This window comes from Thunnus maccoyii, chromosome 24, assembly GCF_910596095.1.
Source record: "Thunnus maccoyii chromosome 24, fThuMac1.1, whole genome shotgun sequence".
Taxonomy (NCBI): Eukaryota; Metazoa; Chordata; class Actinopteri; order Scombriformes; family Scombridae; genus Thunnus; species Thunnus maccoyii.
This window is the reverse complement of record NC_056556.1, coordinates 12,501,016-12,518,282: the sequence shown is the minus strand read 5'-3', so window position 1 is coordinate 12,518,282 and position 17,267 is coordinate 12,501,016. Positions and strand designations below refer to the sequence as shown.

At 40.7% G+C, this 17,267-nt stretch overlaps 1 protein-coding gene and 1 long non-coding RNA gene across 3 annotated transcripts; one reads left to right on the top strand and one right to left on the bottom strand.

The window, feature by feature from the left end:
* Positions 1–1,742: 1,742 nt before the first annotated feature.
* On the top strand, positions 1,743–16,866 carry LOC121892231. The gene is made up of 4 exons (XR_006094351.1): positions 1,743–1,823; positions 4,558–4,719; positions 5,054–5,099; positions 16,520–16,866. It is a non-coding gene; the product is annotated as an uncharacterized LOC121892231 (long non-coding RNA).
* Positions 5,582–6,800, bottom strand: LOC121892230 (nuclear receptor subfamily 0 group B member 1-like). 2 transcript variants are annotated; one of them, XM_042405132.1, is made up of 3 exons: positions 6,272–6,800; positions 5,791–6,057; positions 5,585–5,635 (listed from the first exon to the last, which is right to left on the bottom strand). In XM_042405132.1, the coding sequence occupies exons 1-2, from the start codon at positions 6,798–6,800 to the stop codon at positions 5,834–5,836; spliced, it is 753 nt and encodes a 250-aa protein (XP_042261066.1). In that variant the 3' UTR covers positions 5,585–5,635; positions 5,791–5,833. The 2 variants fall into 2 exon arrangements, with proteins under 2 accessions (XP_042261065.1, XP_042261066.1); XM_042405131.1 differs by having other exon boundaries at positions 5,582–6,057.
* Positions 16,867–17,267: the final 401 nt, after the last annotated feature.

Genomic DNA, 17,267 nt, shown 5'->3' with positions numbered 1-17,267 from the left:
ATGAAATCATTTTCACTTCATTACGGTGTCACAGCATAATAAGCTCCCTGAACAAAAGCGTGCGACGTGCAGGGGAAAGTGCAGTGACAGTCTCTGCAGTGAGAGCAGATCAGGCTGTGAGTGTACATGTACATGCACAGATGTTTTGCTTCCTCCTCTGCTTGCAGTACACACACACACACACACACACTTACTGGTGAAGGGTATTACTCACTCTGGCAGGTATACCATGCCCTTCCAAGTCCCACAGGGCCTTGTTACTTGGAGCTCTGTGCTCCGTGCCCTGTGTGACATGTCTTCCACTCCAAGAACCAGGCCAATTGTCTGTGCATGGATAGGTGGCGGTGGAGTGTGTCTGTGTGTGTGTGTGTGAGCTGAGAGCATTTGGAGAGTGGATGCAGGCAGCTGTTAACCCAGTTTTGGAGTAATTCTGAACTCACCATGCTTCAGCACAGCATAATTGCCTGTGCATGTGGTGTGTGTGTGTGTGTGTGTGTGTGTGTGTGTGTGTGTGTATAAGATTCAAGTCATGGATCACTGATCACTCACCAAGCCCTTCAATTTACTGTTACTTCCAGCAAGAGCTGCTCCATCTTTAATTATTCATTATTTTACAATAGTATTGATGTCTGTGGTGAGGTTAGATATTGATTTGATTGGATACAGCCGGCTTATCAAAGGATACACTCCAGTGTGTTTGCTGCAGTTCTCCTCATGCGTTAATTGATCAAATCAAAAATGGGAGTTCAAATCATATTAGCTCATTATTGAATAGAATGAAAAGTTGAATTGGCCAGTGTCTGTCCTCCAAGTAAAAGATGCAGAAGCAGCCAGAAGTGGCCGCCTCAAAGAAATTCAAAGTGAAACGCTGTCATCTGCTGGACAGACTCCATCCTGCACCTCAGCTGGCTCAGTCACCTTGCAAGGCATGCTGGGAGTGAAAGAACCCAATTTGAGCTATTATGGTGAAAGTGATCATTCAGTCACTATAAAAATCACACACATCTTCTCTAAATTGCCCCGGTTGAAATCTTTTTGCCATCCAACACCTATAATAGTGATGAATGAAGGTGTGTGTGTCCTTTATTAGTGCATTAGTGCACAGCCATTATATAAGCTTCTGCTGTTATTTACAAAGCAATATTTGTGGCCCCCAAATGAGCAATGATGTTTATTCTTTGGATTCTGTGAATAAAAGAGAAAGCAGGGTGAATATATAATGAAGAATATACTATGAAATGTTAATCCATAACACATGTAGGTCATATCAAACAATGTATTATATATGTATATAATAATTGGCACTTTGTATACACAAACACTTTGTGGTAAGGACTGCACTTGTTTTTGTTCTGTTGGGAGAGTGCCTATATGACAACTGTACTATATTATATATATGATTCCTGGTAAGTCCTCGTTCATCTTACATTATTTAATGTTTAACAGGTTTGCATACTTTACTTATACCTGAACCTGCCTTGTTTATCTCTACAGACATATACATATATTGTACTATATGGCAGTTTATTGGTCTATAAATACTCAGAACTCTTCTTTATCATACTAATGACTAGATAATGGGTTTGTTTTTGTTTTCTGTTACATATCTTTGTTTTTATGGAAGTGTCGCACTTAGTGTAGTAAGAATGAGTGACGGCGTAGATGCTTTTTACATAATGAAAAAAAGTAAGGGAGAGGAAGTTTTAAAAGATGTGTGCAAGGAATTCTGGGTAGTGTAGGGAGAAACGTTGGTTTGTTTTCATGGCCGCACGTACGACCGGCTCCTGGTGGATATATTGTGGTTTCTTGGCTTAATTAACCAGGTAAGTACCCACATGTACCTGAACATGACAACCGTTAAATGACAATATTTGCTTTGGCTTGTTACTTTTGTTAGAAGTTACGAAATTAACTTATGAAATGAACCAAACAGTTTGAAGACGGTGGAAGGTAAAATGTTTGGAGCAGTGTTGCGTTAATGTCGCAACAATTACTGCGCAGTACGTAAGATAAAATAAGCGTAAAGCGCGACAAGTTATTTGAAACAATGTTTTCAGAAACAAACAGTTAAAACATAAAAATATAAGTAACTGACAGTGATAACATTAAAATATGTAACATTTAACCGGCACGTTTCCCCAATTAAAACAGAACAGACGTCAGGTGTGTAAATGTGGGTTCGACGTCACTGACGTAAACGTAAACTAACATGGCTGCTGTAACATATAAAGTGGGAAACACTCAGATTATATAGGCTGATTATTACTGTTTTAACCTTTAATTTCAGTTGGTTTGCGGTGTTTATTTATTTACCTATTAGTTTGTTTGACAATGCTATGTTTTAAGAAACAAAGCAGTCAACACGCCACTTATCCAAAAGACTTTCACCCGCTGGAGAGACGTCACGTCACCTCTCCTTACAAAGAAATATACATTTGAAAGTTACTGAAATGAAGTAGAGCTGCAACCATTAGTAGATTAATCGATTAGGCAATCCGTAGAAAATTAATAGCCAACTTTGATAATCGATTCATCGTTTTGAGTCTTCTTTGATGATGAAAATTCTCTCGTTCCAGCTTCTTAAATGTCAATATGTTCTACTTTCTTTAGTTTTCTATGATAGTAAATGGAATATGTTTGGGTTGTGGACTGTTGGTCAGGACAGAACAAGACATGTTAGGTTGTATGTTGGGTTTTGGGGAACAGTGATTGACATTTGTCACTATTTTCTGACATTTAACAACAAATTGAGATTAGTTGATAATGACATTGTTAGTTGCAGCTCTAAAATGAAATGAGCACACATAGCAACCATTAAACTTATCTTCAGTAAAGATAAATCAGCATATTTACTTTTTTCCAGGCAGCATCGGCTTTGGGAGCCTGATTTAATAGGTTGTTTAATAAGTATTGTAGGTAAGTGATGCAGTTGCAGTGTCAGATTTGATGAACATTTTCCAACAAGCTTTATTTTTTGACCGATGAAATCGTAGGCCTGAGTTTTTTGGAGGGTTTTGGTCCTTTTAGTGATGACATATATCCACAATAATATCTTAAATAAGATCAAATTTGGTATCACATTATCAGAACTACATGGCAGACAATCATGGTATCATAGGCTGTAATGTCATATGTTTATTAGGCTGTAGTCAGGAGTTAATGTGAACTAGTGCATTAGGAGTTTACATATAAAGCAGCAGTGACTAGTGTGTATTTCTGAGATTTTGTGTCGAAGCCCACTGGCAGTGTTGTTTGTGATTCAAAGATCCTGCACCAAAAAGAAACCGCAGTGATCTCAGACAAGCTTAGCTGGTGTTCAACTCAGTAGCTGAGAGGAAAGAAAGCTGTTAATGCAAATGCTTGGAAGATTGCCGCGCTAATACTCAAGGCTAAGCTTAAATGTCTATTGCTGCCTTGAAAGGCTGCATCCAGAGGAAAGAAAAGCCCTGAGAGAACACGCTCAGAAGCTGTGCTCAGCATTTGCTCGTCATCGTAAGAGTCGGAGATATGAAGTTAGTAACTTTCAGACTTTGATACCTGACGATTAACAATGCGGAGGCGGTAGCCTTGAGGGAAGACTGAGAAGCTTTCAGAGAGGAAGTCCCAGAAATGTCAAGCGGTCACTGCGATTTTTAAAATGCTGGAATGTTTCAGCGCTCAAAGAATGTAGTCTTTGTGTTTTCCAACAATGTCTGTCTCTATAACTTCCTGTAGGAGTCAGACTGTATTTATCAAGCCACAATAACCTGTCAGCAGTGATTTCTGTCTGAGCCATCATTTGCTGGGCCGTAGGTCAGATGTGCTGTCTGGTTTTCTGGCAAACAGTTTTAACAGTAAAATTGTACATATCTCTGTACTGTAGGTCTGTGTAGCATAAACAGCAGCTTATTTCAACAGGCTGTTAAACTGATGTCACAATGTTCTGCACAACATAGAGTATTGTAATAATTAAATCAACAGACCATCAATCAACAAATATTATAATGTTTTATGGTCATTTATCAAGGCAAAATATCAGCATCTGCTGATTCCATCCTCTAAAATATTAGAATTAGCTGTTTTCTCTGTTTTGATATCATTATAAATTGAATATTTGTGAGTTTTGGATTGTGTCGGACTAAAAAGGCAATTTAAAGCCTTCTCTTTGGACTCAGGAAATTGCTTAATTGCCAAATAAATATAATGATAATATAATAATGAAAATTGTTAGTTTCAGCCCTAAAAATAAGCTATTAAAAAGCTTTTAAATCCATCATAACAAATTTAGCAGTCACATTATCTCGGATGAAAAACAGACATGATGACAATTATGTGCAAGTCACTAAAATCATTGTAGAAACAGAGACAGTAGTGTAGTGATGTTATAATAGCATCCAGTATTAGGACTTTAGGTAATATCTTGGAGTTAAGACAAAGATGGAAAATAAGTGTGCATCATGGGAGGTGATTCAGCAGGAAATGTTAATTCTCATTATGAACACACATTGTCCCGGTGCCTCGGGAGGGAAACGCTGCTGTATCATTTTGTGTGGTTTAATTCAGGCTGGTATTTCCCAGGTAACAGCTTCCTCCGACACCTGGGAGCAGGAGGGAGAAGAGAAAACAGCTGAGCGCCGGCTCCTGACGATACTAATGAAAAAAGGCATCAAGCGACTCTTCACTGAGCAGAGACGTATTTGCTGAAGCTGTCAGAACAGAGCGATGGAGCGCAAACCACCGGTGTGTTACAATATAGCCTGTCTAGCAGCTGTTTTAACTGACACCCATAACTTTTTTTATGTTGATGGAGTGTCTGTGAATATCTGTGTGTGTGTGTGTGTGTTTGAGTTCAGCCACTGTAGTATTATCATTTAGGAAGTAATGTAAGAACTGTGAAAAACATGTATCATCAAGCAAGTACTAATGATTATGATGCCTGCTTGCAAAGTTGGATTTTACTGCAGATGTTTAATAGCATTGTTCATTCATATCACTGATTCATTTACCAATTAACCTCTCTGGATGCTCACTTTCTATTAGTTTTTAATACTTTTCATGTGTTTATCTTTTCCAGGGAGTGATCATTGTTCTCTCCAGCAGTCAAGCAGCGCATCAAATAGGTAGGAACTGATTCTTCTTTTCTTTTTAAAGCAGTGTTTTCTCTCGCTTGTGTTTTTCTAAATGTGACTTTTCAAAGTGATTGGGATCACATGATGCAATGTTTGTTTGCTGTTCATGCTGCTTGGTGTTTGTCTTTGGTCTCATTGACTCTTTTGCTTTACCGCTGTTTGTTTGCTGGCACCAGATGCTCGGCAGCTGTTGATGATTGTGTGTAGTTGTGTTCAAGCTATGATCATGTAAATGGTTATACCTGGACTTTGTGATTTGCTGAGAGGATTGATGGATGGATTGAGTCTCGGAGAGGAGCTTGAGTCTGTCGGTGCGTGTGGACAGATGTTTTGTTTACACTTTTCTTTGTCATGTACGTGTTCTAAGCTATTCCCCCAGAGTCTCATCTTGTCTTACAGTCAAATTTCTACAGAAGTGCAGAGTGTTGTGAAGCTCTTGTTAGCACAGAGGTTTGAAGTAGTCATTCTCATTGTGTCACTCAGTCATTTATTGAGGTTATTGTGTCTGGAGTACTCCCCATACAGACCTAAAAAACATAAAAAATCACCTTGTGCAGCAGAATTGTTTTTATCCAACAGCATTCATAATGTGCAGTTAATGCTATGAGCAATGTAGGCTGACAGCAGTTACAAAAAAAACAAGTAAACATATAGGCAGATGCATAAATACATCAAATGAAACCTTGTGCGTCTGTCTCTCAGTTCCTTTCCCTTTATTTCGGTTTCTACCTCTCATAAAATATAGCGAGCACGTGTTCATCTGTGCTGCTCGTGCCAGTCACGGGTGTGAAGAAGAGCCGTGCCACCGCGTCCGGATCCGTGGCGCGCAAGGTGTTGAGGACCGCGCGCAGTCTGCTCCCCCGGTGGACCGTCCTCACGTGCTCGTAAAGCGCGCGCTCAGCCTCCCTCTGCAGCGCCTGGATGTAGTCCCGACACTCCAGCTCACTCACTTGTGCAAGACAGAGAAATGAGAGAGAGCTTGCTGAAGTTTTAGGAATTGTTTAACACACAGCCTGAAACCCCTGAATATGTCTGTGATTAATCTGGAATTAATACTATTTACTAACAGTAGATTGAACTGTAAATCTAATAGACAAAGCTATAGAGTCACACTGTAATGGTGTAATCCTATATATCAAACACTAGCAGTATTAACTAATTACCTGGGGTGAACAGAATCGCTCCTTTCAGAAACGCGTATTCCTTGACGCTGATCCTCAGTCCTCTACACTTGACCAGAAACATTTTGATTCCCTCCACATCCCCGACGGGCACCCCGGGGTCTTGAATCTCGGTCGGCGTGTGCTCTTCGCTGTGCGTTAAGATCCTGTGTAACAAACTGGGCTGCTGCGTCTCCACCGTGTCGAAGTCCACGGCGTCCTGCACCATGCCCAAAACCAGCAGCGGCGCCCAGCTGTTGCGCACAAGCCGGAGCTGGTCTTCCGCCGGCAAACCCCGAAAGCACGGCACACTCTTCACGAACCTGAAAGTTTTTACGAGCACTTCGGAGGCCGCTTTGAAAACTAACTGCGGAGCTCGCGTGACCACCAGTTTCCTGTTGGACGCGCAGGAGCACAGCCGGTGCGTAGCGGCCGCCTCCACGCGCCGCTGCGGACAGTCAGCGCCTCTGAGGATGCTGTAGAGGATGCTGCCGCGCGCTGTATCCTCTCTGCCTGCATCACAGCACGACATGACGCTCCGCACTGCACCGCACACTGACTCATCACGAGCTGCTTCCCGCGGAGATCATCTTTTATATATACAGTAGACTTGAGGCACGAGCCCACCTCAAGTTCACCAGTGCCTAAATCCTACGTCCGGTCAACACTTTCACAGTAAAAGCATAACAACGTAGCAGCAAGTCAAAGTCACTCATAATTAAAAAATAATAAACTAAAGTTTTGTTTTTATTATGTTATCATATTCTATATCCCTTCATCTTGAAAATATGATATACAGAAGGGTCCAAGAGTCTGAGACCCTACTGTATGTGTATAAATGTGTAACCTTGGCTACTGTACACATTACTTTGAATAGTTACATTTACCTTTTCTCATGTTGCGTAACTAAGTCTTACAATACATTCATAATTAGTTGGAATAATCAGTTGGAATAGTTGCACCATATCTTGGACTGTAGGAGACATTTTATTATTATCTTCCAATAGTTATTGTCTCATTATCATTTACAACTCTATAAATTTATGTGGAAACTTTAAGCTGCTTAGTCAAGTCTCCTTGCTTCAGGTTCATATTAGTTCCTCAGAACAGAAGAACACTTTGCACATCTATTTCATCAGACAGGTGCGTAGGAGACGGATGAATGGATCAAAAGTTGCAAACAAACTCTCACACACTGTCTAACTTGCAATGATATGTTTATTTGTGACGCAACCTGCAATAATTGGGAATGTATCTTTTTTAGAATGCAGTTTAGGCTTTGGGGCATTAAGCATTTATTTTATAGTAATCTAACCGTTTAATTCAAGCATTTTTGAGGTACATTTATGGTTGTCACTATACAGAGTTTTTTTACTTTTCTAGCTCCATGCATGATATTGGAGACTGTCATATAGTGAATTGATGTTTGTTATTTATGCCTTGCTATTGCATGCAGGGAATGTAATTGTTTGCAGGCTTACAGCAACTCCTTATTTAAGATGACTTCTCATTGTCACAAACTATTTCTCTATTCACTATTTATGAAGGTTACAAATAAATACTTCACATAATTTCCTACCTGCTGTTATTTTTCAGGTTACAGTTGTTTGTTAACAGTAAAGGAAATGGCAATGAGTTTATCAGTAGATGAATACACGGCAGTAGAGTAAGTGGTCTGATGTGAACCCAAAGAGAGTGATGTTGGGTGTGTTACTGTCTTGCCATGTTGGTGTTCATTAAAGGAGATTATTCAAAGATAATGTGTAGCCGAGTGACTTGAGAATGCAAACCATCAAGTAAACAGTGTTAGAAATGAACTAAATGTAGGTGGGTTAACTTCCGATATATATCTGCAAACAGTCCTTGTTGTTCCCATTTCACATTTAAATTCAGTTCACATTTGATTTTGTGATGTCATTGAGTATTTTGATGTAGTAAATAGTCTTTATTTTGAAATCAACCAACATCCAGTTTTGCTTTGGCTTTCTGTAGATGGCTTGATGCAAGACTTTACTGCAGGCTAATAAGTAAAATCAGGGCTGGTCCAAGACACTGAGGGGCCCTGAGCAGGACTTGATTTGGGGGTCTTCACCTCCCTCTAACATCAATCATCTGTGTGTTTTGCATAGGAAGATTGTGTACTTGTTTGCAGTGAATGTAGTTGTGCTGTGAGAGCTAGCACGCAAGTGGAAGCTTATTGTACAGACGTGGCCGAAAATATTGGTACCTTTCCACCTTTTTAAAAAAAAAAAAAATTATTTCACATTGAATATAACAGAAACTTTGCTTTTGATTTACAACTTAACATATTATTTAATACAACAAAACAAATGAAAATGGCCAAAAATATTGGTGCCTGTTTGATATTAACTGGATGCAACATGAATTAAATCCTCCAGTCTGAACAAGTTTCAACGAACAACTTTGAACGCTCTTCTCACTTGGACACAGCATTGTCCCCTGCTCATCACGCCATCAGTATACGACATCCCCCCTTACTTGGGATTAAACTCCAAAACTCTGGATTATACACAATTTACAATATTCCCATCCCTGGGCACTGCTTTTAAACATTTTTCTTCTTTTGCATCCTGCTTTAGTGAACCATTTTTTGACTAAAATAAACTAAAATGTAAAAACATACATAAACATGACTGGCATACATATTTTTTTCTCTTTTTTTTTGCACAAGAAGTCATCATTTTAGTCATCCGTCCTTAGCCTTGGAAGGCTGCTTTAGTGTTGGTTTACTTAATATAAAGTCTGTTAGTCTCTGTGGCAGTTTGATCTGCCTGTGGGGTCTCTCATACTTGGGTGTGAGAGGCTTTATTATGATCCCCTCAGTGTGAGTCTGGAATGGTGTGTCTTTTTTAGTCAGTCCCCACAGAGGCTCTGATATACTGGCGAACTGGGGTATGAATCGGCTACTGTAGCTAGCTAAGCCCAGAAAGCTGTGTACTTCTGATGCATTCTCAGGCTCTCGCGCCTCAACTATAGCTCTCACTCTTTCAGCGGTGGGACCAATGCCCTTCTGTGAGAGTAGCATGCCCATGAATATTCGCTTGTCCATATTGAACTGACATTTCCCTGCATTTAGGGTCAGCCCACAGCTCTCCAGTCTCTTCAGAACTGCATGGCGTCGTTGGTCATGGGTCTCTTGGTCTGGGGCATGAACGATTATATTGTCAGAAACATTTTCTACACCCTCAATGCCGGCCAGTGCCGTTGCAATCTAATGCTGATATTGTTCACTAGCTGATGACACACCAAATATGAGTCTCTTGTACCTGAAGGTACAGGTGTGTACTGCAAATGTAGTGATATCTCTCGATTCGGGTGTGAGTTCTAGCAGGTGATCACCCCACTTTAGTTCCAGTTTGCTGAAAGTGACCGGTCCGTTCAATGCTTGTAGGAACTCGTCCACTGTGGGAATTGGATATCTCCCTCTGATGGCTGCATTTGCTCTCCTCATATCGTGGCACATCCTGATGTCACCCTCTGCTGCTTTTGGAGCAACTACGATGGGGTTCACCCATGGTGTGGGTCCCTCTACTCTTTCTACAATGTCCATTTCTAGCAGCTGACTTATTTTTTTTTCCACTGCTTCCCTTAGGTGGAACGTCACACGTCTCAGGGGTTGTGCCACAGGTGCTACACTCTCATCAATATGCAGACTTATTTGCTTGGTGTTTAGTTTACCAACCCCTTGAAACAGTTTTGGATATTGTCTCTGTATCTCTGACTTGATATCTGTTACTGTGGATATGTTTGTGCCCACTCTCAACACATCTAGCTTAATAGCAGTTTTCTTACTAAGCAGTGGTTCTCCATGTCCTTGTATTACTGTGAACTCTGCCTCTGTGTTATGCTTTCCTATTCTTCTTTGGCACTTGAACACACCCTTTACTGGTAGGGGCACCTTGGAAGAGTAAGGATACAAGGGTTTGCTGACTGCCTTTGAGGAGACACATTTTATCTTTTTCTCTTTAAGCATCTCCCATGTGTCCTCATCAGCTATGTTACTTGAAGCAGTTGAGTCAATTAGCATGAGTGGATCTACTCCACCAACATTAAATGTAACCCTCTCTCTGTTTGAGTCATTTTCAATTACAAATACATATCTCTGTCTTGATCATCTGATTCAACACATTTTACTGTCTGTCTGCTGTCATCTTTTGACTTGCACATCTTAGCAAAGTGGTCTTTTCCATTGCACTTCCTACATATTTGTCCTCCCGCTGGGCAGGCTGGGTCCTTGGCCAAGTGATCTCCATGTCCGCTACTGAAGCAGACTTTATCAGATTTCTCTCCTATCCCCATGAAATTGTGATTTCTTTCTCTGGAATTTTCCCCCCTTCCTGTGAATGCAGTTCTCTGTCTCTCTCTCTCTATTCTGCATTGCCATTGCCCCCCCCCCCCCCCCCCCCCCCCCTCATTGCGGCCATCTGCGTCTCCACCCTCTCACGCTGCCCCGCTATTTCCAGAGCGCGAGCCAACACCAGCTTTGGTTCCTCCAATAACTTTTTCTGTACATAATCCGATGTGCATCTGCTTAGCACAGCATCTCTTATTTGATTATCAATGTCCGCATCAAATGCACAGTCTCTAGGAGCCTCTAGCAGCCTCCAGCTAATCTTGTTACAAACTGCTGCACTGTTTCACCCGGTTTTTGTGCTGTCTGATAGAAAGCTTGGCGTGCGAACGCAGTGCTTACTGGCAGTACAAAGTAGGCATTTAGTGCTGCGCCTGCTGCATCATAATCTGCTGGGCCTCTCATGACAACAAAACATCCTGTACATCAGTACCTGCGTGATGTAAAAGTAAAGCCCGTCATCTTATATCTCACCGGGGCTTCCACATCGGCAGACAGAATCAAGCCTTTTCCATCTGCGTACAGCTCAAATGCCGTTAGCCATCTTGTCCACCGTGGTCCCAGTGACGCAGGCTTTTCGTTTAACTATGAGTGGAAGTTATCATCCTCGTCGCCATTGTTTGATATTAACTGTATGCAACACAAATTAAATCCTCCAGTCTGAACTTCAAGCTTCACCGAAGAACTTTATTGAACACTCTTCTCCACACTTGGACACAGCATTGTCCCCTGCTCATTACGTCATCAGTACAAGACAGTACCCTTAACTTAATATTTTGGAGCACAGCCTTTGGAGGCAATAACTGCAGTCAGGTGCTTTCTGTAACTCTGAATAAGGTTTCTACACTTCTCTACAGGCCTACCCTCGTTGAGCAAACTGCTCTAGTTCTCTCAGGTTTGATGGGTGTTGTCTCCCAACTGCGAGTTTCAGCTCTTTCCACAGATGTTCAATGGGATTCAGATCAGAACTCATAGCAGGCCACTTGAGAAGGGTCCAACATTTTCTTCTCATCCTTGGGTGCTTTTTGATGTATGTTCATTGGTCATTATCCAGCTGGAAGACCCATGACCTGCGACTAAGACACAGCTTTCTGACACTGGGCAGTATGTTTCATTCCAAAGTGCCTTGATAGTCTTCTGATTTCATTGTGCCCTGCACAGATTCAAGGCACCCAGTGCCTGAGGCAGCAAGGCAACCCCAAAACATCACTGAGCCTCCTCCATGTTTCACTCCTCCATGTCTGGTAGAAAGCTTGGCGTGTGAATGCAGTGCTTACTTGCAGTACAAAGTAAGTATTTAGTGCTGCGCCTGCTGCATCATAATCTGCTGGGCCTCTCATGACAACAAAACATCCTGTACATCAGTACCTGTGTGATGTAGAAGTAAAGCCCGTCATCTTATGTCTCACCGGGGCTTCCACATCGGCAGACAGAATCAAGCCTTTTCCATCTGCGTACAGCTCAAATGCCGTTAGCCATCTTGTCCACCGTGGTCCCAGTGACGCAGGCTTGTTGTAGCAGTCGAACTTTGGCAAGGGGTTGGTCCGTCTTTCTTGGCAGCTAAACTTAACTTTTCTTTTAACTATGAGTGGAAGTTATCATCCTCAGCGCCGTTGTTTGATATTAACTGTATGCAACACAAATTAAATCCTCCAGTCTGAACTTCAAGCTTCACCGAAGAACTTTATTGAACGCTCTTCTCCACACTTGGACACAGCATTGTCCCCTGCTCATTACGTCATCAGTATAAGACAGTATCCTTAACTTAATATTTTGGAGCACAGCCTTTGGAGGCAATAACTGCAGTCAGGTGCTTTCTGTAACTCTGAATAAGGTTTCTACACTTCTCTACAGGCCTACTCTTGTTGAGCAAACTGCTCTAGTTCTCTCAGGTTTGATGGGTGTTGTCTCCCAACTGCGAGTTTCAGCTCTTTCCACAGATGTTCAATGGGATTCAGATCAGAACTCATAGCAGGCCACTTCAGAAGGGTCCAACATTTTCTTCTCATCCGCTCTTGGGTGCTTTTTGATGTATGTTCATTGGTCATTATCCAGCTGGAAGACCCATGAACTGCGACTAAGACACAGCTTTCTGACACTGGGCAGTATGTTTCATTCCAAAGTGCCTTGATAGTCTTCTGATTTCATTGTGCCCTGCACAGATTCAAGGCGCCCAGTGCCTGAGGCAGCAATGCAACCCCAAAACATCACTGAGCCTCCTCCATGTTTCACGGTAGGTATGGTGTTCTTTTCTTTGAAGCCTGCATTTTTCTTCTGTAAACACAGGTTCGGTGTGATTTACCAAAAAGCTCTAACTTTGTCTCATCTGTCCAAACCACACTCTCCCAGAAGGACTGTGGCTTGTCAACATGCAAGTCCAGTCTGGCTTTTTTGTGTCTCCCTCTTAGAAGTGGGGTCTTCCTGGGTCTACCATGGAGCCCATTTTCATTCAGACAGCGACGAACTTGAAACTGTTGTACCTTGAACTTGAAGATCAGCTTGGATCTGTATTCAAGTTTTCCTTGGCTCTTTCTCAACCATTCAAGCAATCCCTCTGTTCAATCTCGGGCCAATTTTCCTCTTGCGACCACGTCCAGAGATGTCGGCTACAGTTCCATGGGCCTTAAACTTCTTAATAATATTGGCAACAGTGGTCACAGGAACATCAAGCTCTTTGGAGATGGTCTTGTAACCTTTACGTTGACCATGCTTGGCTATTACCTTTTTTCTAATGTCTTCAGACCACTCTAGTTTTCCTTCTGTTTTCTATGTTCAATGTGATGCACATATCGGCACAAAACAGCAGAGGGAGTAATTTTCTCCTTTTAAACACCTGTGATACTAATTGAAACGTAATAGTCTGCTTAAGGTATCACTACAAATCAATTATTTCTTACAGCTTCTAAAGGGTACCAATAATTTTATCCAGGCTATTTAAGAATGGCTTTGTAGAATAAAGCACTATTTCAGTTATTTCCACAACTTTTTTGTTTTGTTCCACTGCAAACCAAACATAGACACGCATTGATGATAAAATTTATTTTAATTTCAGCACTATTCAGGGCGAATGGTGCATTATTTTAATAAAGTGCAATGGTACCAACAGTTTTGGCCACATCTGTATATTCAGACTTTGCATGTTTGTGCAGGATAATGGATACAGTGCAGGAGGAATATTAATGTCAAACCCAATGGGTATGTAAGAGTTTTATAAATAAGTGGGGAAAAATCCCACTACAAATGACCCTCTGCTCAGTCTCAGAGGCCTCATTTGAGATGTTTTGAGTCAGTGTGGCTTGCTGACACAGAGGGAGACAGGGATGTATGCAAAACCCAGTTTGTTTATGCAAAGTAAAGTCCTGCAGATGGGTTTCAGAGGGCAGGATAGTCTCCTGTTAATGTGAGATCTGTTGCATTAATTTCACATAAACATGAGGCAAAAGCCTCAAAACCACCAAGTGACTTCAGACTGTTTTTGTTTGCTGGTTAGATCCAGATACGCGTTCACAAATATCTAAATGCATGCACAGTAGTGTCTATAGTGTTGGCAGCTGGAGTAACTATTGCCATGTTACTTAAAGGTCAAAGTTTTGACCCACAAAACTGCAAATATGTCAGTCGAGTGCCATTGAGTAGGAACTGCTTGCTCTAAATGCCTGATGTGAATGTTTCAGGTTGCTGTCTTGGTGATGTTCAGTCAGTCAGGATTATAGCAAACTGAATCACATCTATAATTTTGTTTTGTAAACCAGTAGAACTGAGTAATAAATTACTTGTAGAATCACAGTCATGTGATGTGATGAAAAAAAATTTTAGCTTCTTGAGTAACAAAAGTGAAACACATGCAACATATTTTGATCTCAGCAGGTTTTTGCACGTAATAGCTGATGAATAGCAGTAAAGCTATTCAGATCTTAGTCTCCATCTTGAATAAGTTGTTAATTTGATTGCATACACTGGTTGAAAAGTTAACACTAAAGAAAGAGTCCTTAGCTGAGGGATCAATGATTCTCTCTTCTCCAAATGTCCTGAATGTTTGGGCTTGTGAGTTTGAAAAACTATCAGATATAAGGGAAAAAAATCACGTAAACTGTCTGTTGCATTTTTTTGTTGGGACTCCAAGGGGCAGACAGCTATAGAGCCACATTAGAAAAAGTTTCAGTTAGTCCTTGACTTCTTTAAGACATCAATGATTGCATATTTAATTTATAGAAGAGCAGACACTGTTTCAGAATTGCATTGTGGAGTCTGACCATGTACAGCCTTTCAGGTAATGAAAGGAATTTAAAGACTTTAAGTTAAGCATTTGTCAGGAGGTCAAATCAGGGAAATGCAAGTTTGAAATGTGTTTTTGTTAGACATCTTGCAGCAAATTCTCTTCTTTCAGTCACATTGTGAAGAACAGAGGGAAGGAAAGTTTTCTGTGACTGAATCTAATCTCCCCTGATCAGTAGGTTTTAGCCAGAGGCATGTAGTCATTAGAGTTTAATTCCATTTTCTTAGCCATGGGGTTTTCAAGCAGCAGAGTGACACAGGAATAAAAGGAAAGCTGCCCTTGGTGTGTAATTACCTGACAAGGCCAGACGTTTCTCCTTGTACACGAATACGTTTCTATAGTAACACACACCTGAATTCAACCCAAGAACAAATCATCATATTATCATTCTGGCCACAAAAGTGGGATGAATATTATGCACAATTCTGAAGGATTTATACACTTTTTGTCAAAGTTTTTGCTAATGATACTCTCCTGTATTTCTCAGGGTTTATGAAGAGTTTCGTTCACCATCATGACCTTTCACACCTTTTCACATTGCACTTAAACAAGCTGCAATGCCGAGAAAAACCTTTAGTCAAAACATAAAAAGCTCTCCCTTTGTTTCAGTTTTGTTTTTTATCCAGTTTATGAGAATTGCACAAAACTCACACTGAGAGAAATCCACTTCAGATTTACCAGATGAGTTTCAGGATGACTGATCAGCATGCTCAGATATTGTGTGACCTACTTTATGTCAACACATTAGATATGAGAATCCATGGTAGGTACCTAGAAACAAGCTAAAGCCAAACCCGGCATAGTGAGGACACCTATACAGTGACACCTATACAGTATTCTGTACTTTTTGTGTTTTGCTTTTTAAATTCAAAACTTCATTTAAATGTAAAGGAGTTATACATTTTGTAGAATCCATCTGTCCTACTTTCTAAGAAAATTCTGTTATAGAGCATTAAACTTTTAAACCTGCCTGGATTGGCAGGATTAACACGCACATGTAAATACTGTGTTTCAGCTCATCTGTATGCTGTGTAGATCAGTTTTATAATTAAAGCTTTAACCAACAGCCTGATAAATTACTTTTAAAATGAACCATAAATCAGTTTTATCTGACATCTCATCATTTTGTCCTCAGAAGTATTGTGTGAAATGTGAAGCAAGTTACTGAAAGCCTTTTGATGAACAACCAACAGGTTACACCTTCTATTTACTTTAAAAATTCTTCTTAAGCTGCCATAGTCTTTGCACAGGTATTATTGCTGTAGCTCAGGCAATCTCCCAATGAAGAAAAATGCCTCCAATATACAGTAAATCAAAACAAGACAACCGCCAGACAGTGGTTCACGAGTGGCTGCTAACCTCTCATTATATCACAGGATTTCCTGCTTTCTCAGCTCAAAGCTTGCAATTCATAACTGTGGGAGCAAGCAGTGACTTATCTGTGCTCCAGAGCCAGAGTACACAGTCAAACAGCCATCTCTGCACACACTGCAGAGGAAAAACAACAGTCTGCCGTGAAGTGAGGCCCTGAGATGAGCCAGCAAACACCCCGGTCCATTTAGCACCAAGTTATTCCATCAGGCCTGTCTGTCTGTCTCTTAAGGTAAAACATCAGTCACCTATCAGCTCACCGCGTCCCACTAGATTGATGGGATCAAACCTTGGACACAAGGACAGCAGGTGAACGAACAGGCAGCATATCGCTGCTGTCAGCGGAAGACTGTTCATCTCCAAACTGCCAGCTTTTCAGGAATCTGAAAAATTGCTTGTTTTTAATTAATCACTGTGTGTAAGAGTGCCAGTTATTTTCGACAGAATTGAGTAAAACCAAATCGTCAAAATCTTCTTCAGCTTTGCTGTTTAACATGTTATCCTTCAATTTGTATAAAAATTTTAAATCACCTTAACCTTAATCCCTTATTGGTATTCTAGTACAATAAAGCAGAAATTGTGAGACTTAGAATTTTAAAGAATTGGATTCATTTTGGTTGTATTATTCGCATAAAATGTTATCAAAATATAATAAATAAGCAATCAAGTGGCACATGTGTCAGTATGTTATGTTAATATAAAATGATGTTTTAAGGTATAATTTGCATTTAAATTTTACTCATCTCTTTGGCAGACTACTAACAGCAGAGATGAGGGTTATCCAGCTTGTTGACAGTTTATATTTGCAGGCAGGAAGTGATGTTTTTTTGCAGGTCCTTGAAGATTTAAATCAAATATCAGTGCTGGGAGATTTGACGTTTGAAGGACACGATCAAAGTGAGAAAACAAACCGTGCTGTCTGGGGGGAAAAAACTCAATTTCCTCTACTTGTTTTTGGATTTTGCCTGTTTGCCTGCTAC